The sequence below is a fragment of the Lithobates pipiens genome, unplaced genomic scaffold (assembly GCF_037356315.1).
Source record: "Lithobates pipiens isolate NorthernLeopardFrog02 unplaced genomic scaffold, aLitPip1_a1.2 Scaffold_22, whole genome shotgun sequence".
NCBI lineage: Eukaryota > Metazoa > Chordata > Amphibia > Anura > Ranidae > Lithobates > Lithobates pipiens.
The window spans coordinates 306011354-306037795 of NW_027507784.1; the positions used below are offsets into that span (position 1 = coordinate 306011354).

Here is a 26442-nt window from a genome sequence, read left to right on the forward strand (position 1 = left end):
AAGGACGTCCTATGACATGCTGGACTTTGAGTGGACCAATCGGTATCATGCTACAGGCAACTGCAGGCATCATTCACGTTACTTTTTTTTCAGCCGGCCATTACCTACAAAGTAAAATCCATCATAGCGGCTGTTTAGCTGCTTGATTGCTTTTACAGGCTGTGGGGGGGGGGGGGGACATTTCCCCCACCCACCGCCCTCCGGTGTTTCTCCCGGCTCGGCCATGCGCTCGGGGAGCCGTAGAATGAATCCGCCGGCGGCAGCAGTTTACCATAGAGCTGACTGCGGACCAGATGGTCCCGGCCATCTCTATGACCCTTAGAAGCCGGGAGCAACGTCATTACGTCACTTCTGGTGCCGGCAGATGTAAACACTGACTTTTTATGTTTTGCTGGGAAGCCTGAGATCTTTCTTTTTTTTGATCTCAGGCTTTCCAGCCTAGAGGAGAGATGTGGGGGCCTATAGACCCCAGATCTCTCTGTAAAGAGGACCTGTCATGCACTATTCCTATTACAATGGATGCTGACATTCCATTGTAATAGGTATAAAAGTGATCACTAAAAAAAAAAAGGAAAGTGTAAATATAAAAAAGTAAAAGAAACATTAAAAAAATATATAAAATGTCAAAGCGCCCCATCCCCTTGTGTTCACACGCAGAAGCAAACACATACGTAGGTCGCACATGTAAACTGTGTTCAAACCACGTGAGGTATCGCTACAAACATTAGAGCGAGAGCAATAATTCTAGCACTTGACCTCCTCTGTAACTCTAAACTGATAACCTGTAAACATTTTTAAAACGTCGCCTATGGAGATTTTTAAGTACCCAAATTAGGTGCCTTTCCACGAGTGTGCGCAATTTTAAAGTGTGACATGTTCGGTATCCATTTACTCGTTGTAACATCATTTTTCACACTATGCAAAAAAAAAAAGTGGATTAATTTTATTATTTTAATTTTTTTTAATCTTTAATTCATAAAAGTGTTTTTTTCCACCAAAAAAAAAATCACGTTTGAAAAATTGCTGCACAATACCGCGTCATAAAAAATTGCAACAACTGCCATTTTATTTCTAAGGTCTCTGCTAAAATATATATATATAATTTTTGAGGGTTCTAAATAATTTTCTAGCAAAAAAATAATGTTTTGTTACATGTAGAAGGGCTGGAAGTGATTAAATTTGCGCACACCTGCAATGGCCCCAAACTATGGTACATTAAATTATCCATAGGCGACACTTTAAAGGCCTTTATATGTTACCAGTTTAGAGTTACACAGGAGGTCTGGCGCTAGAATTATTGCGTTCACTCTGATATTCGTGACGATACCTCACGTGTGGTGCGATCGCTGTTTACATATATGTGTGGGACCTACATGTGCATAACTTTGCACATCTAGACTTTGCAATATTTGCTCACTTTTCTTTGCAGAACAGCTCAAGTTCAGTTAAATTTGATGGTGACCATTTGTGGACTGCAGTCTTCAAGTCATTCCACAGATTTTCAATGGGGTTTAAGTCTGGGCTCTGTCTAGGCCATGCAAGGACATTCACCTTTTTCTCCTTCAACCACTGTGTGGTCATTTTTGCTGAGTGCTTTGTGTCATTGTCATGTTGGAAGGTAAACCTTCTTCCCATTGACAACTTTCTGGCAGAGGGCAGCAGATTTTCCTTGAGAATTTGATGATATTTTGCCCCATCCATTTTCCTTTCTATCCTGACAAGTGCTCCAGTCCCTGCTGCAGAGAAACACCCCCATAAAAGGATATTACCACCTCCGTGCTTTACTGTAGGAATGGTGTTATCTGGATGGTGAGCTGTATTGGATTTCCACTGGACATGTGCAATTAGTTTCGTTCTGAATAAATTTTTCCACTAAATTAGACAAACTCATTAAATCTGAACTATTTGAATTATCGAAAACCGTTTTAATGAATTTTTCCGAAATTCGAAAATATGAAAGTGCAAAAATTTGAAAACTCGAAAATAAGAACGAAAATCTGAAAATTCAAAAGAATGAAAAAAAGAACAAAAATTAGAAAACCCAAATATTCGAACATTTTAAATATTAACTCATAATAACTATTACTAACTATTAAATAATAGGTATTGGAATTTCCTTTCAAACTTGGCTGTTAGTGAATGTAATGAATACAAATTTATCTGGAGTTATGAATTATCCGAATTAACGAATGCCAAATCTAAACGAATGGAACGTAACAAATTATTATTATTAATAATAATAATAATAATAATAATAATAATAATAATCTTTTATTATTATTAATTCATTACATTCCATTTATTTAGATGCAGCAGTCATTATTTTGGATAATTCAGAACTTCGGATAAATTCGTATTTGTTACATTCACCAACAGCCAAATTTGAAAAGAAATTCCAATACTTATTATTTAATAGTTAGTTATTATTAATGAGTCAGTTATTATTTTGGATTTTCTAATTTTCCTTATTTTCAGATTTTTGTTCTTCTGAATTTTGTTTTTTTTCTTATTTTCGGATTTTCGAAATTCTGAATTTTCGGATTTTGAATTTCTAAATTTTAAAATTTCCAAACTTTCGGATTTCAAATTTATTCGAAATAGCTAATTTCGATCATAAGGAATGACCCGAAATACGAACAAAAAAAACAAAAAACAAAAAAACTTTTTGACAGTGCACATGTCTAATTTCCACCAAACATATTGTTTGGTGTTGAGACCAAATAATTACATTTTAGTCTCATCTGATCATAACACCTTTTTCCATGTGGCTTTTGAATCTTCAAACTGCGTTTTGGCAGAGCTCAGTCATGACTGCATGTGGCCTTTCTCGAGGAGTGGCTTTTTTCTTGTAACTCTCCCATACAAGCCATATTTGTGGAGAATTTGTGATATTGTTGTCACATGACACAATGAACACTCTTTGTCATAAATTCCTGCAACTGCTTTAGAATTGCTGTAGCCTCGTGGTGGCCTCTCTGACCAGTTTCCTCCTGGCCTTTTCATCTAGTTTGGAGCAATGTCCTGATCCAGGGAGGGTCTGTGTTGTACCTTCCACTTCATAAAAAAAAACTTCACTGTGCTTCTAGGCATTGATAAGGCCCTTGACATGTTTTTTTGTATTCATCTCCTGACTTGTGCCTGTCCACAACCTTATCCTGGAGATCTTTTGACAGTGCCTTGCCACCCATAGTTGATTGTTTACTTCAGTTGCACTACCAGGGACTGAAATGCTCCAAGAAAGCTCTTTTCATGCTGAGCTAATCAAAATGACCACAGCTGATAGCAGTTGAAAGTCAAATGGCTTTGTGTGCCATTGAGAAGGTGATTAGCTACACCTGATTGAATTTACAAGTCATTTTTAGGAGGGGGTGATTCTTTTTCCAACTCTGTATTTCTGTTTTTGATACTTTTTTCATTTTTTTCTGACATGTTGATGTTTTTCTCTTTCACTTGGATGTTATACATTGAGTAAACACAGCTGGAAAAAACAAAAACGGTGTCTTCATTTCAGGCTGCAAAGCAAGAAAATTTGATTATTTTAAAGGGGTTATTCTTTTCTATGCCCACTGTATTTATAAATTGACCAATCCTGCTGTACTGACAACCTGATCTCATTTCTTGAGGCTCTAAAATGCCAGGAAAGTAGGATATCAGTTTGAATAGATGCTTATAGCAATAAACACACCAAAACCGGGAGTGACTAAACCCTTGTCGCTTCTGGTTTCTGACGTCGCAGAAGATACTTCCATTTCTTCCACTCTTCACAGAGATTGTGACCTGAGCGGTTGCATCGGTACTGGGCTCCTCAATAACACAAGAGAGCCTGGACCACATCAACCCAAGACCATATTATATATATATATTGCCTACAGGCTAAAAGCGGTTAAAGGAGAGGACCTGATCACTGGGCTTGCATTATACAGTAGGTTTCCTGCCACTAAGAAGGACCAACAAAAATGTTGTTATGGGGCCCAGTGATTTCTTAGGCAGCCCATAGATGAGTCAGTTGTTTTCATTCAACCCACTGGGGTTGACTTGATTCTCCCTTCCACACATTCAGTTTGAATGGAGGAATCCTCCCGCTGAGCTATTGTATTGTTATAGCAGCGAGACTTTCAGCTGTCAGAATACACTGATTAGCATTGTGGGGTGTAGCCTGCAGCACTGATCAAGTGGGGAAAAACTGACAGGGCAGTAGACCGACATTTGTACAACCACAGTACCTGTCAGGAACTTACCAGCAACAGACAGGTACAGCTGCGTGCACACAGGCGTCGGCGTGTGTCTTCTGCGCGTTCGCGTACGCGTTCGCGTACGCGTTCGTTTACGCGTTAGTGTGCACGTTCGCGAGTGGCGATTCGTACGCGCGCTCGTTCACGTGGTCGTGCGTGGCGTGCGTGCGCTCCTTCCCGCCACTGAGCGTTTAAAGGACCCTCAAGTGCGCCTGTGCGGCGCTGTTTCGTCTCAGCTTCCGTGTGTCTGAATATCTGATCCTGAACCCGGTTACCTTTGAATACCTGATCCTGAACCTGATTACCTGCTACCGTTATCGACCCGGCTTGCTTGACTTCTCTGCCTTCTCCAATCCCGACCCGGCCTGCCTGACCTCGAAACCTCTTCTGCTTGTGATTCCGTTGCCGACCTCTGCCTGCTTACCGACACCTCTTCTGCCTTACGTTACCACCAGTCTGCTTACCTTCTGACCCGGACCGTCTGACTCTTCTCCAGCCTGCTGCCAGTTCCAATCTTCGGCTTCTGAAGCTACTGCCTGCTTCCAGCAAACCGCAGTCCACTCAGCCTTCAGAGGGATCTCCGCTCTTCTACCAGCTCCAGCGGCCCTATCCAGCAGACCCTCCTACCCACTGTGCTCTCGAGACCGCTGTTCCCATTCCAGCGGCTCCTGAACCAGCGCTGTAAGAGAGGTCTCCTCCTACAAGTCGGGCTCCACATCTGGACCTTAACAGTACCCATACATGGATCAAAATTTGAGCAGTTCCTGTTGAACTGGCTGAATTTCGATCCATGTATGGCTGGCTTTAGTTTGTTCCTGTAGATACCCTGTACTGTTATTGCAGGCACAACAGGCCCCTGTGCACAGATGGCATCCCACACTGTATGTAGTGGTTGTAAACCCTTACAAACCACTTTGACCTACATGTAAGCCTAGATTAAGGCTTACCTGTAGGTCCAAGAAATATCTCCTAAACCTACATGGTTTAGTAGATATTTACTAAAAGACAGTGACAGCTGTCTACGGCGCATGCGCCGTAGACAGTGGCACGCAGGCACACTATAGCTGCTAGCGGCATGCCGCTGCTAACGGCGATATGCCATTAGTGGCGGCTCCTGTGCGCATGCGAGGGAGTGACATCATTGCTGCTCCGGCGCTGTGAGTGGCCGGAGCAGCGATACCAGGAAGAAGATGGATGCTCCGGACTACAGGGGACAGCGGTGACATCGCTGGCTCCTGTGTCGGGTAAGTGACACACAATGGGCTACTATGCGATGCATAGTAGCCCATTATGCTTTACCTTTGCAGGGAGACAAAGAGGAACTAAACCCATCAGGGTTTACTTCCTCTTTAAATCTGGTGCTGCGCTATAAAGTGCTAACAATAACTCACTGTATAAGGTGCTAAGGATATGCTGCAATATCAATATGATAAAGTGATAAAACAAATACAGTGCTGAAACAATAAGGTGCATTATACAGCAACAGGTCAGCACGATCCCACAAACCGTCTTAGCAGCCCGGGCAATACAGCACACATCCAGACAGCTGTCCAGGAGGCACAGAACACCGATCACCTGACCCCACTAAAATATATATGTTCTCCCAGCAGGCCAAGGGAGTCCAAGAAAACTCCTTCCCATTGGTTGAGATACCCCATGTACTCCTAATTTGTCCTTGCTTTGCCCTTGTCTTATCTAATGTCACCCGGCCACCTAGCAGCAAAAGAAAAAAGTGCAGCAATTCCAGGCTTAGGCTGGGTTCACACTGCTGCGGGGGGAGATCCGGATGTGATTCGCACCGCAAATCACATCCGATCTCCGTAGCGATGCGAGTACAGCCATACAGATAGTATGGCTGAATTCGCATCGGTCCCGCAGCAAACTCGCATGGGACCCTTTTTTTGGTCCGCAACAGAATCGGATCGCATGGGGGTTCACACCATGCGATCCGATTCCTGTGCGAGTCGGCAGATCGCACTGCGATATGCGGACGGATCTGGGGGTGTCATTAACATATCATTGACACTCCCAGCCGTCCGCATAGGGCAGTGTGAACTGCCGGCGGGAGTAATGCGATGCGGGAAAACGCCGCGGATTCGCGGCGTTCCCGCATCGCAGCAGTGTGAACCCGGCCTTAGGGTGAAATCAATTGATCCCTAACAATAGGTCAATGTAACTACACCTGGCATGTAAATTTAGGAGCAACCCTGCCTGAACACCAGGGTGCTCCAGTTAAAGAAAACAAAAGTCTTCTTGTACTCATAAAATATGCTGAAATTGCTGTCCCACAAGCCAGAGTCTCACAAACATGTATAAACCTCAGCACAATCATTATTGTAAAAATGAAACACTGCCATTAGAGCTAACACTTTGAACCTACCTTAACCACTTAAGGACCGCTTCCTGCACATATACGTCAGCAGAATGGCACAGCTGGGCACAAGCACGTACCAGTACGTTGCTCTTTAAGTACCCGGCCCGGTCCTGAGCTCCGTGACCGTGGCCCGTGGGACCAGCGGACCCGATCGCCACTGGTGTCCCACGTTCGGGTAACAGAGCTAAAGAATGAGGAGGAGAGGTCTGTGTAAACAAACCTCTCCTCGTGCTTCCTACTGTGGCTGTCACCGATTGTCTGTTCCCTTTTATAGGGAAGGACGATCAGTGATTTCACATGCCAGGCCACGCCCCCTACAATAAAAAAACCCACATAACATCATACATAACCCCTCCTCGCCCCCTAGTGGTTAACTCCTTCGCTGCCAGTGTCATTTACACAGGAATCAGTGCATTTAAATAGCACTGATTGCTGTATAAATGACAATGGTCCCAAAAATGTGTCAACAATTTCCGATGTGTCGGCCATAATGTTGCAGTCACAATAAAAATCTCTGATCGCCGCCATTACTAGTAAAAAAAAAATATTAATAAAAATGCTATAAAAATGATCCCCTATTTTGTAAACGCTAATTGCGTTTTTTTTACCAAAAATATGTAGAAGAATATGTATCGGCCTAAACTGAGGGAAAAAAATGTTTTTTTATATATTTTTTGGGGATATTTATTATAGCAAAAAGTAAAAAATATTGAATTTTTTTCAAAATTGACGCTCTATTTTTGTTTATAGCGCAAAAAATAAAAACTACAGAGGTGATCAAATACCACCAAAAGAAATCTCTATTTGTGGGGAAAAAAGGACACCAATTTTGTTTTGGAGCCACGTCACACGACTGAGCAATTGTCAGTTAAAGCAACGCAGTGCGGAATCGCAAAAAGGGGCTTGGCCCTTTGGCTGCAAATTGGTGCAAATTAAGTGGTTAAAGAAGAACGTCATAAAAATAGTCAGAAACTGCTTAGCAATGAGCAGTAATGTACAATATAGTGTATACAATGCAGGAGTGTGTAATATACAATAGTGTATGTAGTGCAGGACTCTGTTAAGCTGGCCATAGATGGTTTTCTTTTTTTCTTCGTTCAGTCAGTGCGCAACAGATTCCTTCATCTACACAAATTAGGCGGATTGAGAAATCTCTGCACAATATCACCCCCCCCCCCCCCCCCCAGGTCATTCTGTTCCTAAGTACAATATCCCCCCCAAGTCAATCTGTACCCGGTACAATCATTACCTCCACCCCAGTCTGTCACAGTCTGCACAATTTCCACCCCCCCCCCCCCCTAAATTCACAGACCTCAATTCAGGCAAAGCTCAGTGGCATGGGAGATTTCCTTTCGACGCAGGACATAGTTGCCAACATTTCCAAAAAGTTCCAAGGACACCTTTTTCGTTGTGCATTCAACAATCCATTGTAGAATGTATTTTATGTGTGTGGCATTAATTTCACTGCAAAGAGTATGCAAAGGAAAGGAGTGTAGAGTGTAAGACATTATGTATAGAAGAGGACTGATTAGGGTGAAATGGTGGACAGTAATTGCAGGAGAGGAGCGCAGAGTGTATGGCGGTGGGTAGTATATTCAGGAGAAGAGTGCGGAGTGTATGGCGGTGGGTAGTATTTGCAGGAGAGGAGTGCAGAGTGTAGGGCGGTGGGTAGTATGTTCAGGAGAGGAGTGCGGAGTGTATGATGGTGGGTAGTATGTGCAGGAGAGGAGTGCAGAGTGCATGGAGGTGGGTAGTATGTGTACGAGAGAAGTGCAAAGTGTTTGGGGGTTGGTTAGAATGTGCAGGAAAGGTGTGCGGAGTGTATGGTGGTGGGTAGTATATGCAGGAGAAGAGTGCGTAGTGTATGGCAGTGGGTAGTATGTGCAGGAGAGGAGTGCTGAGTGTATGATGATGGGTAGTGCAGGAAGAAGTGCAGATGAGTACATGGTGTGAACAAGCCCTAAGTCATTGCTCTAGCACGACAAAGGCTACAGGGCAGTGGCATGCATGGAGCAACTGACGCTGGCTACAGGCACACAGCAGCAGTACCCTCCAAATGACCTCCCCACACATCCGCCTTTCACTAAGTACATACAGCGCCGCTGAGTTGATACACCGCTGGCCTTGATTCTCCTCCCTCCATCTCTCTCAGAGTGAACTCTTGCAGCCGGCATCACTGCCAACGGGATCTCCGAACTCGGGCAATGAGATCCAATACCGCCAGAACTTATCAGTGGCCAGCAGCTCTGCCTCCATCTTGTAGGCATCTTTCTGCAGGCAGCGTTGATCAATGATCAAGAGTGCTGAAAGAGGTTAAGGGAAGAGTATTCAGGTTGGTGGATGTATAAACCTAGCAGCACTGTATGTACTTAATGACAGATGCAGCAGTAGCATCTGGAACATGTCTCATCTGTGGATGCAGTGTCTGTTGGAGCAAAGTGGGCCCCATCTTCCTCAGTGCCTGTGTGCATTGCACACTTTGCACTTATGGATGATAAGCCACTGTTTGGTCCCCTATGAGGTCCTTGAGATCCATATTAAAATCTTGGGGAAACCTGGATGATCGTTGACAATGGAGTATACGAGCATGTTACTGTATAAACCCAGTGATTTGGCTATACCTCCAGATATTCCGCCTTGGCCTCCCTCATTTGGTTCTCCTCTGGAGGCGGCCTCCCAGGTTCGTAACTTGGGATTCATCTTAGACTCAGGCTTAACCCTGGCCCCTCAGGTAAATAAGATGGTCGGTGCATGCCACTGGCAGCTAAAACTCCAGAGGGTGTTGTTCAAATACCTGGATCTTCCGGACAAGAAAAACGTCATGTATGCCACGATCGGCAGCTGCCTAGACTATTGCAACTCGTTATATCTGAGATTGCCAAAGAAAATAGTGCAGAAGCTTCAACTCATACAGAATGCTGCGGCAAGGCTACTTATGGGTGTCCCTTTGAGGGATCATATCACCCCCGTTCTTTGTGCCTTGCACTGGCTGCCGGTCTACCATCGTACTCTGTTTAAAGCAGGTTGTATCATGTTTAAAATCACGAGAAGCTTTGCTCCGAGTTACCTCTGTTCACGCTTCCACAAACAAGTTCTGAGCAGATCACTTAGATCGAGCAGAAGAGATCTCCTGCACATCTCTGTGCCTAAGAAGACCCGGCGTGGTGGTCAAGCTTTCGCAGGAAATTGGAAACTTGACTCTTCACACAAGCCTTTCCTGCGTAGCCTTTCTGGTTCCATCTTTCATGCTGCTTCCCTGCTCTTGTCTCCTCCTAGTCCCTGGGTTTTTGCTCCAGGGACTCTGCCAAGCACGTTGGGGCCCTACGGGGTAAGACTTCACTATATCAAGATTCCTCTCAACTCAACTCATGAATGGGTAATATCCAGTCACCATCATATAGACTATAATTCCCAGGGAGAAATAGTCAGTGGGATATCATATGGCAGTCTGAATATTTATGGGACTTCCACTAATCCCTGAGGAGGTGTGCCCAGAAGGTGGGGGAGCCCATAAATAGCCTCATAAGCAGGGGGTATTGCAGAATTCTGGTGTGAGGCAACATTCCAGGGTCCAGCCTGGAGGTGGACTCTATTTACTAATTAGGTGACTTCTGAAGGCAATTGGTTCCACCAGATTTTAATTAGTGGTATCAGAGTAAGCCAAGGTTCAAATCGGCAGCTATTGGCAGCAATAGCACTGTCCAAATCGGTGCGTAGTCAACTTTGCGGCGCCGCACCAATTCCCATAAGTAGTTTCAGTACTACTTTTGTCGACTTTGTTGTGCAATTTGTATAGACAATCTGTGCAGCAACCCGCACAGATGTCTCTGAGATTGCCCCCAAAGTCGGACTGACATGCGGACATAAAATCGTGCGAGTTCAATACCGCTGTCAGTGTGAACTTAGGTTTAAGGGGGCTGAATAAAAATTCACGCCACTAGTGGTGCACCGAAATTTCGGCCGCCAAAGCATATCGGCCGGAAAATGTGTTTTCCGTATCAGGCCAAAAGAGAAAAGGTGCCGATAATGGAGCCAAAAAGGAGTGAGGTCCACCCCGGGTGCCACCCATTTGCGGGGGGGGGGGACATCCTGGTGGCTCAGAGTCCTCCCCTTCCTCCTCCTCCCCCTCACAGAGCAACGATCTCCGTGTGTCAGGGAGCTGAATTACCCGAGCCGTATTAACAATGTCCCACATCCTGTTATAGACGGCACACTGATCTAATGCCGGGACATTGAATCAGTGTGACGTGATCCCAGGAGACGGGACATTATTGTTACTGCAGCCCGGGCAATTCAAATTCAGCTCTGTGACACAGCAGGAGATCGCCGCTCTGATCCAGACACAGGCAAGGCTGTATCTGACAGGCACTGGCAAGGCTGTATCTGACAGGCACTGGTGAGGCTGCATCCACAGGCAATAGCAAGGCTGTATGCACAGGCAATAGCAGGCTGCATATGATAGGCACTGGGAAGGCTGCATCCCATAGGCACTGGTGAGCCTGCAGCCACAGGCACTGGCGAGGCTGCATCCCACAGGCACTGGCGAGGCTGCATCCCACAGGCACTGGCGGGGCTGCATCCACAGGCACTGGAAAGCTTCATATGACAGGCACTTGCAAGGCTGTATCCACAGGCACTTGCAAGGCTGCATCCACAGGCACTTGCAAGGCTGCATCCACAGGCACTGGTAGGCTGCATCCACAGGCACTGGTTAAGCTGCATCTGACAGGCACTGGCAGGCTGCATCCACAGGCACTGGTGGGGCTGGATCTGACAGACACTGGTAGGCTGTATCTGTGTCATAGTTTTACACTATGGTAATATTTTAGATTTATTTCCATGCATGATATGCTGGATTAATTAACCACCATCTCCTATGAGAGCGTCTCCACCCAAAGGAAAGAAAGGAGTTAAGGACTTCCATCTCAAGGGATATCTTTCCATACTACACTCGTGACGCTTATAATTTATGCCCCGTACACACGATCAGACATTCCGACAACAAAATCCATGTTTTTTTCTGACGGATTTTGTCTCAAACTTGTCTTGTATACACACGGTCACACAAAGTTGGTCGGAAATTGCGAACGTCAAGAATACGGTGACGTACAACACGTATGACAAGCCGAGAAAAATTAAGTTCAATAACCAGTGCTGCTCTTCTGCTTGATTCCGAGCATGCGTGGAACTTTGTACGTCGGATTTGTGTACACACGATCGGAATTTCCGACAACGGATTTTGTTGCCGCAAAATTTGAGAACCAGATCTCAAATTTTATGTGACGGAAATTCCGATGGAAATTGTCCGATGGAGCCTACACACGGTCGGAATTTCTGACAAAAGGCTCCCATCGAACATTTTCCGTCGGAAAATCCGTCCATGTGTACGGGGCATTAGAGTCCATTCTTTCTGGTAAGCAGCCATTTTTTGTACATGGTGGAGGCGCACCTGCGTGATTCACTTTTGCGTTTGACATCCATATCCACATTTAAAGCGCAAGTAGAACTTATATTGAGCAATGGATTTTTTCACTACCTTCAGTTCCAACAAGAGGTTTTCGTTATTGGACTGTTATTATTTATGGGACTTTGCATATCATTTAGTCTGGTGTTCACATTCATTGTCCTTATCACTATTTGAAGTTTTATTGACAATTCATAGCGCAGAAAATGTTCTGTTATGTATGGAACACGTGCCCGTCCCCATGAGAGGTAAACACGGCCTTGCACGGTCGTAACTCTTTAATACGCCCCATATGAATGTGGCCCAAAGGTGAGGAAGACCGGAGCAGCCATCTCTTGTTCCTTGTTAATAATCCTTAAACTTATGGCAGGATGTGATGTACATTCATTATTAATGCTCATTTTTAATTTATTCCCCCTTGTCACTTATTCATCCATATCCTTCTGCTGTGATAATTAATCTAACAGTTCCTCCCATTCTCTTCCCAAATGTTTACCGGTCTCCCTTGGTTGCTAGGATACGGCCGCTCCACCTTCACAGGTGAGAGCTGGCACTGCCTCGGGTACCCAGAGTATCTCAGCATCCTGCCAGCATGGCTTCTCATCATCACAGACGCTTGTCTACCCCAGAACTCCCTTATATCTCGGCGCTGACTGCAGTTCTGGAGACACAGCATATGGTCTGAATGATTTTATTGCCCGTTTTCTTCACCCTTACATGTATGACATGACAGGTTTACCTAAAACCACAGGACTTCTAGGCTGAAAGTCTGGATGGGTTGCCCATAGTGACCAGTCATCAATTCCTTCCCTTTGGAGGGGGTTGTCCATCTCTGCCAGGTTGTGCAATGGCCCCAATGGTGATGTGCCATGTCATCGCAGCGCCATGGCACAACCCAGAAGTGACAGCTGGTGACATCAGGAAAGAGATGGCGCTGTGGATCTGGGGGTGCTGCGACATAGCGGCGGATCTCTGGAGATCATTGCTGGATCTCCAGGCACGTGAGTAGGATTTTTATTTTGTTTATTTTTTACACAACCCAGCTATACAGGTAAGTGGGGAGGGGGATATAAAAATATTTTGGGGAGAAATAAAGAACTAAACCCCCCTATCCTTTACAGCCAACAAAGCTGCCATCTTTGCTTCTGTTTGATTTGCAGTTGCCATGGTGCTGCACATGTGATCTGTCATGAACCAGCCATTTGTTGGTTTGACTGCCGAAATATGTAGAAGAATACGTATCGGCCTAAACTGAGGAAAAAAAATGTTTTTTATATATTTTTGGGGGATATTTATTATAACAAAAAGTAAAAAATATTTTTTTTTTTTCAAAATTGTCGCTCTTTTTTTGTTTATAGGGCAAAAAATAAAAACCGCAGAGGCGATCAAATGCCACCAAAAGAAAGCTCTATTTGTGGGAAAAAAAAGGACGTACATTTTGTTTGGTTGCAACGTCGCAATTGTCAGTTAAAGCAACGCAGTGCCGAATCGTAAAAAGTGCTCTGATCAGGAGGGGGGTAAAATCTTCTGGGGCTGAAGCGGTTAATGACGTTGACCAAACGCAACAGGAGGTATAATTCCTGCTGCGGTTGCCAAGCAAAGCATCGTGGCAGTGTCATGTGTACAGACTCCGCAGCTAGAGGGGGTTAGCAGTTGGTGGGCATTAAAATTGTGGCTCAACCAAGGGGTTTTACCTCCCTCCAACTGCTAGTGCTAAAGAGTGCTAAAGCAAAACATTTATTTTCACTTCGGATGCATGCAAGGGAGGGTTATAACCTATGTCGTTTTTTTTTTTTGTCATCAACGTCCCATTGGGGAAATTTTTTCTGGTGAAAACCCAAAATTTGGGATTTACTTTCACTCTAAAGCCTCGTACACACGATCGGATTTTCGGCAGAGAATGGTATGATGACAGACTGTTTGCCTAAAATCCGACCGTTAGTACGCTCCATCAGACAATTGTTGTCTAACTGTCCGCCGACAAATGTTCGATGGCAGCGGACAGTGGTCTGTTGTCAGATTTTCCTATCATGTGTACACAAGTCCATCATACAAAAGTCCAAAGTACAAACGTGCATGCTCGGGAATCAATTCTCACCAAACACGACATTAGCAGAAGGTGCCCAAAGGATGGCGCTTATAAGCTGAAATTCCACATAGTACGTCACTATGTTCATGTTTGTTGGACGATAATTGTGGGCCAACAGGAGAGGGTGAATCTCCCTAATAGGGACACACACAGGAATTAAAAAAAAAAAAAAACTGACGGGGGTTGTAATTCTTTTCTACTCTATCCTAAACTAAAAAGCCTTTAGCTGTTCTGTATGATTTTGGATGTTAACCATTTCATGTCCACAGGTATATTTAATTATGACACTTTCATTTTTAAGACTGAAGTGTATTCATCTTATACAATGCATCTGGAAAGTATTCACTTTTTCCACATTTTGTTATATTACAGCATTATTCCAAAATGGATTAAATTCATTATTTTCCTTAAATTTCTACAAACAATACCCCATAATGACAACAGGAAAGAAGTTTTTTTTTTAAATCTTTGCATTTGGTTTACAATTATTTTTTTTCAAATAAATATCTGAAAAGCATGGTATGCATTTGTATTCAGCCCCCTTTACTCTGGTACCCCTAACTAAAATCTAGTGGAACCAACTGCCTTCAGAAGTCACCTAATTAGTCAATAGAGTCCACCTGGGGGTAATTTTTTTTTTTTTTCAAATATAAATTTTTATTTATTTCCGGCATAAAAGTACCCCATAATACAAACAGAAATAACAACCAGACCGAATAGAGCCCGGAATACAAAGAACAATGTGATACAAAAAAGAATAGGAGCAATCCAAGCAATGTAATGAGCAAGACATGTTAAAACAAAAAGGTACACAGGATGTCCTTACTGTCGTCTGAAGTAGAGATTGGGGTTGTGAAGGCTCATTGAGGAGGTACAGAAACGGGGTACAACACCTGAGTCTCGCCCCACTAGTCACGGGGAGAAAACCCAGGGCTGCCGGAGGGGTATAGGGGGAAGAACTTGGGAGGGACGGGGACAGAAGAGGGGGGAGAGAAAAAGAGAGACAAAAAAAAAGGGAGGAGGGGAGGGGGGAGCAAGAGGAGAAAAGGAGAGGATGACAGACTGGAGAAGTAAAAATCAATAGACATGGCGGTGGTGCATTCATCGGACCCACAGGGGGGGGGTTGGGGGAGAATCAAGGTTTAAGCAAGGATTGGCCTTCAGCGGAGAATATGAACAAACACCAGATGTCCCAAGTTTTTTTGTATTGTTCTTGTTTGTGTTGTGAAGTGAGAATTAGGTCTTCCAATTTCCGTATGTCTTCCACTTTCCGCAGCCAGTGTGCCACTGTCGGAGGAGAGCTTTGTTTCCAATGAAGGGGGATACATGCCTTAGCTGCATTTAGCAGATGGCACATAAGTGATTTCCGATACTGTTTAAGGGGTGTCACTGAGAGATGGAGCAAAAAGAAGGCGGCGTCCATCGGGATGGGGTAGGCCGCAAACCTCTGAGAGATGCAACGCACCCCCTCCCAGAACGACAGCAGTCTGGGGCAAGACCAGAACATATGCAGCAGTGTACCCTCCTCCTCATTACAGCGCCAGCACCGATCCGAGGACGAAGGGTAGCATCTGCTCAGCCTGGCGGGGGTCAGGTACCAACGGGTGAGGACCTTGAAGTTTGATTCCTGAATTTTGGTACAAAGAGAAGATTTGAGGGCCAGAGTGACTATGTGGTTCTTTTGTAGCGGTGAAAATTGACAGTCAAGATCTCGCTCCCATTTGGCCAGACAGGGCAAATCAGGCTGGTCTGCAGGCGAGGATAAGAGGGCATAGGTCTGAGACAATACATGGGTCAGGGGATCCATCGTCGAGCACAATTGCTCAAATGACGTCAGATGTTGTGCAAATTCCCGGGGGTGTGGTAGTGAATGCAGGAAATGGTGTAACTGTAAGGCTGGCCAGAACGGGAGACCATACGGTCCCGACGGCGCCGTAAGTTCCGTCAGAGAGGGCCATTGGCCCCCCACTAAAAATTTGGCTGCATGGTCGTGGGCGGAGTCAACTAACGCTGCATAGGTAGAATAGTGGAGACCCGGCTCAAAACTCGGATGACCCAATATGGGGAGCAGGGGAGAGAGCGTCGAGATAAGAGAGGCTTTGGTGGCGGCCCTATAACTATGTCTCAGCGTCGTCCCGATAAGGGGGTGCAGTTTCAGGGATGTCGGTAGGGCCCTATAACACCATAGTGCTCCTTTCAAGGGTATAGTGGTCTGTGACTGCTCGATCTGCACCCAGAGTTTGGATGCCCCGTTACGTCTCCAGTCAACAATCCTTCCCAAATGAGAAGCCATGTAGTAGTTGCGGATGTCGGGGAGCGCTAGGCCCCCCTGATGCTTGGGAAGTATCAGCTGCGCGTGGCGCAGTCGAGGCTTCTTACGTGCCCAGACAAATTTAGAGAAGAGGGACTGTGCTTGCCTAAAGAAGAGTGGTGGTACATGTATGGGTAGGGCCTGAAGGAGGTATATAAATTTGGGCAGGATAGACATTTTTAGGAGGTTGCATCTTCCAAACCAGGAGTGCAATCCTCCCTGCCACTGCTCCAGTAGTAACCGAGACTTAGTCAGCAGAGATGGAAAGTTAAGGGCAAACGTCCGGGCAATAGTAGCCGGAATTTTTGTACCTAAGTACGTCAAAGCTTTGTCGGTCCATTTAAAACTAAAATTGGCCTGCAGGTCAGAAAGAGTACGGGGCTGGATTGCTATGCCCATCGCTTCGGACTTAGTAAAGTTTATTTTCAGGTGGGAGATCTCACCATATAGGTGGAACTCCTTGAGAAGGTTCGGTAGGGAAATGCTGGGATTGGTCAGGGAGAACAAAAGATCGTCAGCATACGCCGATATTTTGTAATGGGAGGTGCCTGACCGTATTCCTGATATATCAGGGTTATTTCGGATAGTACATAGAAACGGTTCCAGAGAGAGGGCGAAAAGCAGGGGCGACAGGGGGCATCCCTGTCTCGTCCCATTTCGAATGGGGAAGGGGCTCGAAAGGACTCCGTTAGCTTTGACTTGGGCTGTGGGGGTTGAGTAAATATTAGTGATCCACCGCAACATTTTGTCACCCAAACCTATGTGGCGAAGGACAGAGAACATATAGCGCCAATTTACCCTGTCAAAAGCCTTTTCAGCATCAGTATTAACCAACACACAGGGGATTTTTTGGGCTTCTGCAACGTGGAGTAGATTTAACACTTTAATAGTGTTGTCTCTTGCTTCTCTGGTAGGTATAAAACCCACCTGATCCAGATGAACAAGAGACTGGATGTGCTGTGCTAGTCTGGTGGCCACGATCTTGGAGAAGAGTTTTAGATCTAGGTTGAGGAGGGAGATCGGTCTATAGCTACCACAGTGGCTCGGGTCCTTCCCGTCTTTAGGGATCAGAGATATGTGTGCGCGCAGAGTGTCTCCCTGGAAGGATGTGTCCGCCCCTAGCGCATTAAAAAAGGTCACCAGACGCGGGCCCAGTATTGGAAAAAGGGCTTTATAGTACTGGGCGGTAAGACCATCCGGCCCAGGCGCCTTATCCGCTTTCAATGTGTTGACTGCCCCCTGCAGTTCCGCTAGGGTGATGGGCTCTTCTAAAAGAACCCGCGTCTCCTGCGGAAGTGAGGGGAGTTGAGAATTTGCGAGGTAATCGGTTATTTGTGATTGGCTACGGGAGGAATCCGGCAGGTTATAGAGACCCATATAGAAGTCCCGAAAGGAGGCTGAGATCTGCGTTGGGGTAGATACCCTCTGGCTCTGCGAATTAACCACCTGTGGGATATATGAGGCCGATTTGGTATCCCTAACTGATCTGGCCAACAGTTTCCCGCATTTATCACCACTTTCGTAGGCCATGCGCCTGGAGAATTGTACCGCCGCCTTCGCTTTATAGCGGAGAAGTTCTGTTACTTGCATGCGGAGCGCCAACAACTCCGCTTCCAAGGGTTGCGTAGGTACCTGTTTATGTTGGGCTTCCACCGAGGCCAACTGGGCAAGCAGGTGTGTGAGTTGTTCAGTTCTTTGTTTTTTAAGGCGGGCCCCATGTTTGATAAATATACCTCGGATAACCGGTTTATGGGCCTCCCAGAGAATTCCAGGGTCGCAGCCCGGGGTGGCATTGTCCCTAAAATACAGGTCAAGCTCTTTAGCAACATCGGCAAAAATCTCGGGTATTTGTAGCAGGCTTTCGTTGAGCCGCCAGAAAAGAGATCTAGGTGATGGGTGGTCACTGAGGGAGTAAGTCATATAAATAGGGGCATGATCCGACCATGTGATCTGCCCCAGAGAGGTAGAGGACACTAAGTGCAGTTGGTCGTGCGGTACCAGGAAGAAGTCTATTCTAGAATAGACTCTGTGTGGTGTAGAGTAGAAAGTGTAGTCTCTTTCATCGGGGTGATGTAGGCGCCACACATCCCACAACCGGGCGTCGCGCAGTGTTTGAGCAATCTGTTTCCGACAGGAGGGCGATATCACGGAGTGTCCCGAGGATGTATCCGAGGAGGGAGAGAGCGGGACATTGAAGTCACCGCCCAGGATCAATTGGCCCGACTTAATATCCATTAAGCGTGATAAGATGCGTTTGAGAAATCTGTCTTGGAGGACATTGGGTGCATAGAGAGAAGCTAGTGTAAATTGCATATCTCCTATCAGGCCTTGCACAAAAAGAAAGCGTCCCTCCGGGTCTGTGGTAACCGCTCGGCATTGCCAAGGCAGTTTGCCCGAGATCAGGATGGACACCCCCCTAGATTTGGAGGAGGAGTTGGTGGAGTGGTATACCCTGGGGAAGTGTCTGTTCCGGAGCAGGGGAAGCCTGTCATCCCTAAAGTGAGTTTCTTGAATAAAGACGACGTCTGCACGCGCCTTTTTAAGGTCATGCAACAGCATCCGCCTTTTCTCGGGGGTATTCAGACCTTTGGCATTCAGAGACACAATTTTGATGGAATCCACCGCCATGTCTAAGGATGGGAACGGGTAGGGACGGTAGGGGTTGAAAGGACAGGTAGGGGGTGCGGGATAAAACTGGAAAGAGGTAAGTGGGAAAGGGAGGCAAGAGGGGGGAAGGATGGGTGAGAGAGAGGTGGGGGGCTAAGCCCGGGAGCACCTCAGCACCCCGTATAAGGAACGGGGCAAAAAAAAAACTAAGGTGAAGACACTGTCTTCGTATGCGTATCGCCCCGACTTCTGGGGGAACGCCACGGCCTACGTGGGGTGGGGGCAGACAAAAGACCGGAGTGAGGTCCCGGCTAGTGATGGACGAACTTCCGACGGGACGTTTCGCGAACGCGAAACGCGAACGGACACAAACGTTCGCGAAAACGACCGTTCGCCGCGGGCTCCATTGACTTCAATGGGAGGCGAATTTCGCAAACCTTTAGGTCGAATTTGCGGCCACGGGGTAATTATTAGGGGGTAGCACGTAGTCCCACCACCTGGACAATAGCATAATACATGTATGAGGTGAATTTGGGATCGATAACTACAAGCATTTTTTTTTTATTTGGGAAATTGTTCTGACAATTCAGGACTATGGAGCTAATGAAGGCAATGGAGGAGAGGGAAGGTCAGGGACCAGGGTAGGCAAACAAGAGGGTGCAGGAGATACAGAGCACTGACAGCAGCACCGTAATACAGAGCACTGACATCAGCACCGTGACATACAGCGCTGACAGCAGCTCCGTGACATACAGCGCTGACAGCAGCTCCGTGACATACAGCGCTGACAGCAGCTCCGTGACATACAGCGCTGACAGCAGCTCCGTGACATACAGCGCTGACAGCAGCTCCGTGACATACAGCGCTGACAGCAGCACCGTGACATACAGCGCTGACAGCAGCTCCGTGACATACAGCGCTGACAGCAGCTCCGTGACATACAGCGCTGACAGCAGCTCCGTGACATACAGCACTGACAGCAGCTCCGTGACATACAGCGCTGACAGCAGCTCCGTGACATACAGCGCTGACAGCAGCACCGTGACATACAGCGCTGACAGCAGCTCCGTGACATACAGCGCTGACAGCAGCTCCGTGACATACAGCGCTGACAGCAGCTCCGTGACATACAGCGCTGACAGCAGCTCCGTGACATACAGCGCTGACAGCAGCTCCGTGACATACAGCGCTGACAGCAGCACCGTGACATACAGCGCTGACAGCAGCTCCGTGACATACAGCGCTGACAGCAGCTCCGTGACATACAGCGCTGACAGCAGCTCCGTGACATACAGCACTGACAGCAGCTCCGTGACATACAGCGCTGACAGCAGCTCCGTGACATACAGCGCTGACAGCAGCACCGTGACATACAGCGCTGACAGCAGCTCCGTGACATACAGCGCTGACAGCAGCTCCGTGACATACAGCGCTGACAGCAGCTCCGTGACATACAGCGCTGACAGCAGCTCCGTGACATACAGCGCTGACAGCAGCTCCGTGACATACAGCGCTGACAGCAGCTCCGTGACATACAGCGCTGACAGCAGCTCCGTGACATACAGCGCTGACAGCAGCTCCGTGACATACAGCGCTGACAGCAGCTCCGTGACATACAGCGCTGACAGCAGCTCCGTGACATACAGCGCTGACAGCAGCTCCGTGACATACAGCGCTGACAGCAGCTCCGTGACATACAGCGCTGACAGCAGCACCGTAAGCAGCCCCAGGAGGAAGTCAGCACAGCACAGGGATGGTGTGATCCCCTCATAATAAGAACCCCCAGGAGGAAGTCAGCACAGCACAGGGATGGTGGGAGCCCCTCATAATAAGAACACCCAGGAGGAAGTCAGCACAGCACAGGGATGGTGGGAACCCCTCATAATAAGCAGCCCCAGTAGAAATATGACACCGCTCAACCTCTTCAAAGAGGAGGGTAGGGGCATATAGTACGGTGTGCTTTTTTGGGTCAGGGAAGTGAGCCAAATGAATTAAGAAGGTCTGTGTGCTTGATTCCAAAAATTGTTTATAGACATATACATGGTCTACTGATCACATGTGTTGAATTCCTCCGAGATCCATGCCTCATTCATTTTTAGAAATGTGAGGTAGTTAACACTGTGGTGAGCTAGGCGAGTACGCTTATCGGTCACAATCCCCCCTGCTGCGCTGAACGTCCTTTCGGACAGGACACTGGATGAGGGGCAAGCCAACAGTTCGATTGCAAATTGGGCAAGCTCTGGCCAGAGGTCAAGCCTGCCCACCCAGTAGTCTAGGGGTTCATCACTCCTCAGAGCGTCCACATCGGCCGTTAACCCAATGTAGTCGGACACCTGACGGTCTAGGCGTTCCCTGATGCTGGATCCGGATGACACCTGTCGATGGGTCGGCTGAAAGAATGACCTCATATCCGAAGTCACCAACACATCTTCAAACCGGCCTCTTCTTGCAGGCGCTGTTGGATTGGTACCCGCAAATCCTTCTCTGGGAGTGGGAATTGCTCCTCTGCCAGCGCACGCAAAAGCAGAATGCAGCATTTCTCGAAGCAAGGCCTGGAAGTGCTGCATTCTGACAGCCCTCTGCGACGGCGGTAACATTTCCGCCATTTTGTGTTTGTACCGGGGGTCTAAGTACGTTGCCACCCAGTACTGGTCCTTGACCCTCATGCTTTTTATACGGGGGTCCCTATTAAAACACTGGAGCATGAAGGCCCCCATTTGCACTAAAGTGGAAGCGGTGTGGTGGCCTGGCTCCTGCTCATCATCCAGGATAATGTCGTCCTCTTCATTCTCCTCTCCCCATCCTCGCACAACAGGGATCCCAGAAAGGTTTAAAGCATGCTCTTCTTGCTCCTGCTCATCCGCCCCGGCACCATCCTCCTCTGACTCCTCATCAGACTCCTGTTGTTGACTTGTCTCAGATAGAGTAGCCCCCCCTGGGAATTCATCCAGCATTGCGACTTCCTCATCTTCCCGCTCCTGCTCCTCCACAGCCTGATCAATGACACGACGCAATGCACGCTCCAGAAAGAAGGCATAAGGTACCATGTCACTGATGGCGCCATGGCTGCGACTGACCAGTTTGGTGATCTCCTCAAATGGCCGCAGAAGTCTGCATGTGTCGCGCATGAGCAGCCACTGGCGCGGTGAAAAAAAACCCAGCTCCCCAGAACCGTTTCTTTCGCAGAGTTCATACAGGTAGACGTTAACTGCACGTTTCTGCTGGAGCAGCCTATCAAGCATATAGAAGGTTGAGTTCCATCGCGTCGGGCAATCGCAAATAAGACGTCTGACCGGCAGATGGTGTCGCCGCTGAATGTCAGCAAGGCGAGCCATGGCCGTGTAAGATCTTCTGAAATGGGCCGAGATTTTCCTTGCCTGCCGCAAGATGTCCTGGACCCCAGGGTATTTGACAAGGAATCGCTGCACGACCAAGTTTAAGACGTGTGCCATGCACGGCACGTGCGTGATTTTGCCCTGTTTCAATGCGCTAAGCAGATTGGCACCGTTGTCACACACCACTTTACCAACTGTCAAATTGAGCGGTGTTAGCCACTCATCTGCCTGTGAACGCAAAGCTGAAAGGAGTGCCGGGCCAGTGTGGCTCTTTGCTTCCAGGCACAACAGACGCAGCACGGCATGGCAACGTCTCACCTGGCATGTGGAATAGGTTCTGGGGAGCTTGGGCGGTGCAGTGGAAGAGACGCTAGCAGCGGAAAAGGAGGAGGCAGCTGAGGAGGAGAGGGAGGAGGATGGAGTAGGAGGAGGAGAAGAAGAGTCAGGCCTGCATGCAATCCGTGGCGGTAAAACCAAATCTACACGGGTGCCACGGGTTACATGCTTGACGGCCGTCAGAAGGTTCACCCAGTGGGCAGTAAAACTGATATACCTTCCCTGCCCGTGTTTGCTAGACCACGTGTCTGTGGTCAGATGTATCTTGGCACCGACACTGTGTGCCAGAGATACATTCACTTGCCGCTGAACATGGCCATATAGCTCTGGGATGCCCTTCTCTGAGAAATACTTCCTTCCTGGGACCTTCCATTGTGGTGTTCCAATGGCCACAAATTTGCGAAAGGCCTCCGAGTCCACCAGTTTATATGGCAGTAGTTGGCGGGCTATGAGTTCTGACAAGCCAGCCGCCAACCGTTGGGCAAGAGGGTTATCCGGCGTCATCATTTTTTTACGCTCAAACATTAGGCCCACGGAAGCCTGCCTTTTTGCAGAAAAATGTGAGCTTGGCGTGATGGAAGGTGGAGTGGAGGACAATTGTGAGGAGAGAGGAGAAGGAGAAGTAGAAGACGAGGCTGGACGGTGAGAGCCTGCAGTGTGGCTTTGTGTGTTCCGTTGCTCCCACTGGGCTCGGTGATGGCTGCTCATGTGCCTTCTTAAGGCGGTCGTCCCTAGGTGAGTATTGGGCTTACCGCGACTAACGCGTTGACTGCAAAGATTGCAGATGGCAACGCTATTGTCAGCAGCGGACACGTTAAAAAAAGCCCACACTGCGGAGCCATGTGCCGGTGTCCTGGGAGCGCCAGATGTGACCGTACATGGTCGATGACTCGCTCCTGATACATTTGCAGTCTGCTTTGTCCCTGCTGTGCAATGTAAGTCATTGCTGCTTCTCCTCCCTATCTGCTGGTCCATATCTCCCTCTGAACTCCCCTCCTCTTCCTCTCTTGTGGGCACCCACGTGACATCACTAGACACGTCATCATCAACGTCACCTTCCCCACCGCTATAAGTAGAGTAGGCAGCAACACCGGGGACCAACCTCCTCCTTGGGCTGATCTGGGTACTGGCGTCAGACTGCTGAGTAGCGCTTGTTGCTACCTCCTCTTCCTGATCCAATACCAAGAGTGGCTGCGCATCAGAAATGTCCTCTTGATATGGATCGGAAAATAATTCCAGTGACTCAAGCGGAAGGTATGTGGTGGTGGTGGTGGTGGTCGTGTTGTTGGTGGTAGTGTCTTTGGGGGTGCACATAGCAGAGAGTGAAGAAGAGGGTGCAGATCGAGAGGATGAGGAGGGTGCAGAAGAGTAAGGCTGAGCGAGCCACTCAACCAAGTCTGGTGCATCCTTTAAAGTAATTGAACGCACCTTCTGCAACTTCCCACTTTGGCTCAAGCCTGTTGCTCCTGCCCTACCCCTACCACCCCTGCGGAAGGGCCTGCCTCTTCCTCTGCATGTCATTTTTTAAATGACCCTGTGACAAAACTCTTAGTCCCTATACCGCTGAAGGACTGCTGCAGTATAGGTGAGCGGTCAGCAGTGGTGCACGTCAACCCTATCTATTGTGGACCTATAGCGGTCCTTACAGAACAGCAGACTGTACCGCACTCAAGCCTATGTACCGTAGCACCCTATACCAAGTTACCAGTCCTTATAAGAACTTTTGTGGACCAAGCAGGTTGTGTATTAGTGTTTAGCAGACTGTACGTCAGTCCCTATACCGCTGAAGGACTGCTGCAGTATAGGGCAGCGGTCAGCAGTGGTGCACGTCAACCCTATCTATTGTGGACCGATAGCGGTCCTTACAGAACAGCAGACTGTACCGCACTCAAGCCTATGTACCGTAGCACCCTATACCAAGTTACCAGTCCTTATAAGAACTTTTGTGGACCAAGCAGGTTGTGTATTAGTGTTTAGCAGACTGTACGTCAGTCCCTATACCGCTGAAGGACTGCTGCAGTATAGGGCAGCGGTCAGCAGTGGTGCACGTCAACCCTATCTATTGTGGACCGATAGCGGTCCTTACAGAACAGCAGACTGTACCGCACTCAAGCCTATGTACCGTAGCACCCTATACCAAGTTACCAGTCCTTATAAGAACTTTTGTGGAACAAGCAGGTTGTGTGTTAGTGATTAGCAGACTGTACGTCAGTCCCTATACCAATGAAGGACTGCTGCAGTATAGGGCAGCGGTCAGCAGTAGTGCACGGCAACCCTATGTATTGTGGACCGATAGCGGTCCTTACAGAACAGCAGACTGTACCGCACTCAAGCCTATGTACCGTAGCACCCTATACCAAGTTACCAGTCCTTATAAGAACTTTTGTGGACCAAGCAGGTTGTGTATTAGTGTTTAGCAGACTGTACGTCAGTCCCTATACCGCTGAAGGACTGCTGCAGTATAGGGCAGCGGTCAGCAGTGGTGCACGTCAACCCTATCTATTGTGGACCGATAGCGGTCCTTACAGAACAGCAGACTGTACCGCACTCAAGCCTATGTACCGTAGCACCCTATACCAAGTTACCAGTCCTTATAAGAACTTTTGTGGACCAAGCAGGTTGTGTATTAGTGTTTAGCAGACTGTACGTCAGTCCCTATACCGCTGAAGGACTGCTGCAGTATAGGGCAGCGGTCAGCAGTGGTGCACGTCAACCCTATCTATTGTGGACCGATAGCGGTCCTTACAGAACAGCAGACTGTACCGCACTCAAGCCTATGTACCGTAGCACCCTATACCAAGTTACCAGTCCTTATAAGAACTTTTGTGGAACAAGCAGGTTGTGTGTTAGTGATTAGCAGACTGTACGTCAGTCCCTATACCAATGAAGGACTGCTGCAGTATAGGGCAGCGGTCAGCAGTAGTGCACGGCAACCCTATGTATTGTGGACCGATAGCGGTCCTTACAGAACAGCAGACTGTACCGCACTCAAGCCTATGTACCGTAGCACCCTATACCAAGTTACCAGTCCTTATAAGAACTTTTGTGGACCAAGCAGGTTGTGTATTAGTGTTTAGCAGACTGTACGTCAGTCCCTATACCGCTGAAGGACTGCTGCAGTATAGGGCAGCGGTCAGCAGTGGTGCACGTCAACCCTATGTATTGTGGACCGATAGCGGTCCTTACAGAACAGCAGACTGTAACGCACTCAGGCCTATGTACCGTAGCACCCTATACCAAGTTACCAGTCCTTATAAGAACTTTTGTGGACCAAGCAGGTTGTGTGTTAGTGATTAGCAGACTGTACGTCAGTCCCTATACCAATGAAGGACTGCTGCAGTATAGGGCAGCGGTCAGCAGTAGTGCACGGCAACCCTATGTATTGTGGACCGATAGCGGTCCTTACAGAACAGCAGACTGTAACGCACTCAGGCCTATGTACCGTAGCACCCTATACCAAGTTACCAGTCCTTATAAAAACTTTTGTGGACCAAGCAGGTTGTGTGTTAGTGTTTAGCAGACTGTGCGTCAGTCCCTATACCGCTGAAGGACTGCTGCAGTATAGGGCAGCGGTCAGCAGTGGTGCACGTCAACCCTATCTATTGTGGACCGATAGCGGTCCTTACAGAACAGCAGACTGTACCGCACTCAAGCCTATGTACCGTAGCACCCTATACCAAGTTACCAGTCCTTA

At 47.6% G+C, this 26442-nt stretch overlaps 1 protein-coding gene across 2 annotated transcripts in view; it reads left to right on the forward strand.

Moving 5' to 3' along the window:
* Positions 1–12614: 12614 nt before the first annotated feature.
* The window catches only part of TEX47 (testis expressed 47), a 57784-nt gene continuing 43956 nt past the window's right edge, over positions 12615–26442 (forward strand). The window contains exon 1 of one of the 2 annotated variants that reach the window (XM_077449332.1): positions 12615–12749. In XM_077449332.1, coding sequence (XP_077305458.1) covers positions 12663–12749 — 87 coding nt within the window. In that variant the 5' untranslated portion in view covers positions 12615–12662. The remainder of the gene's footprint in view (positions 12750–26442) is intronic. The other variant, XM_077449333.1, reaches the window with a different exon arrangement.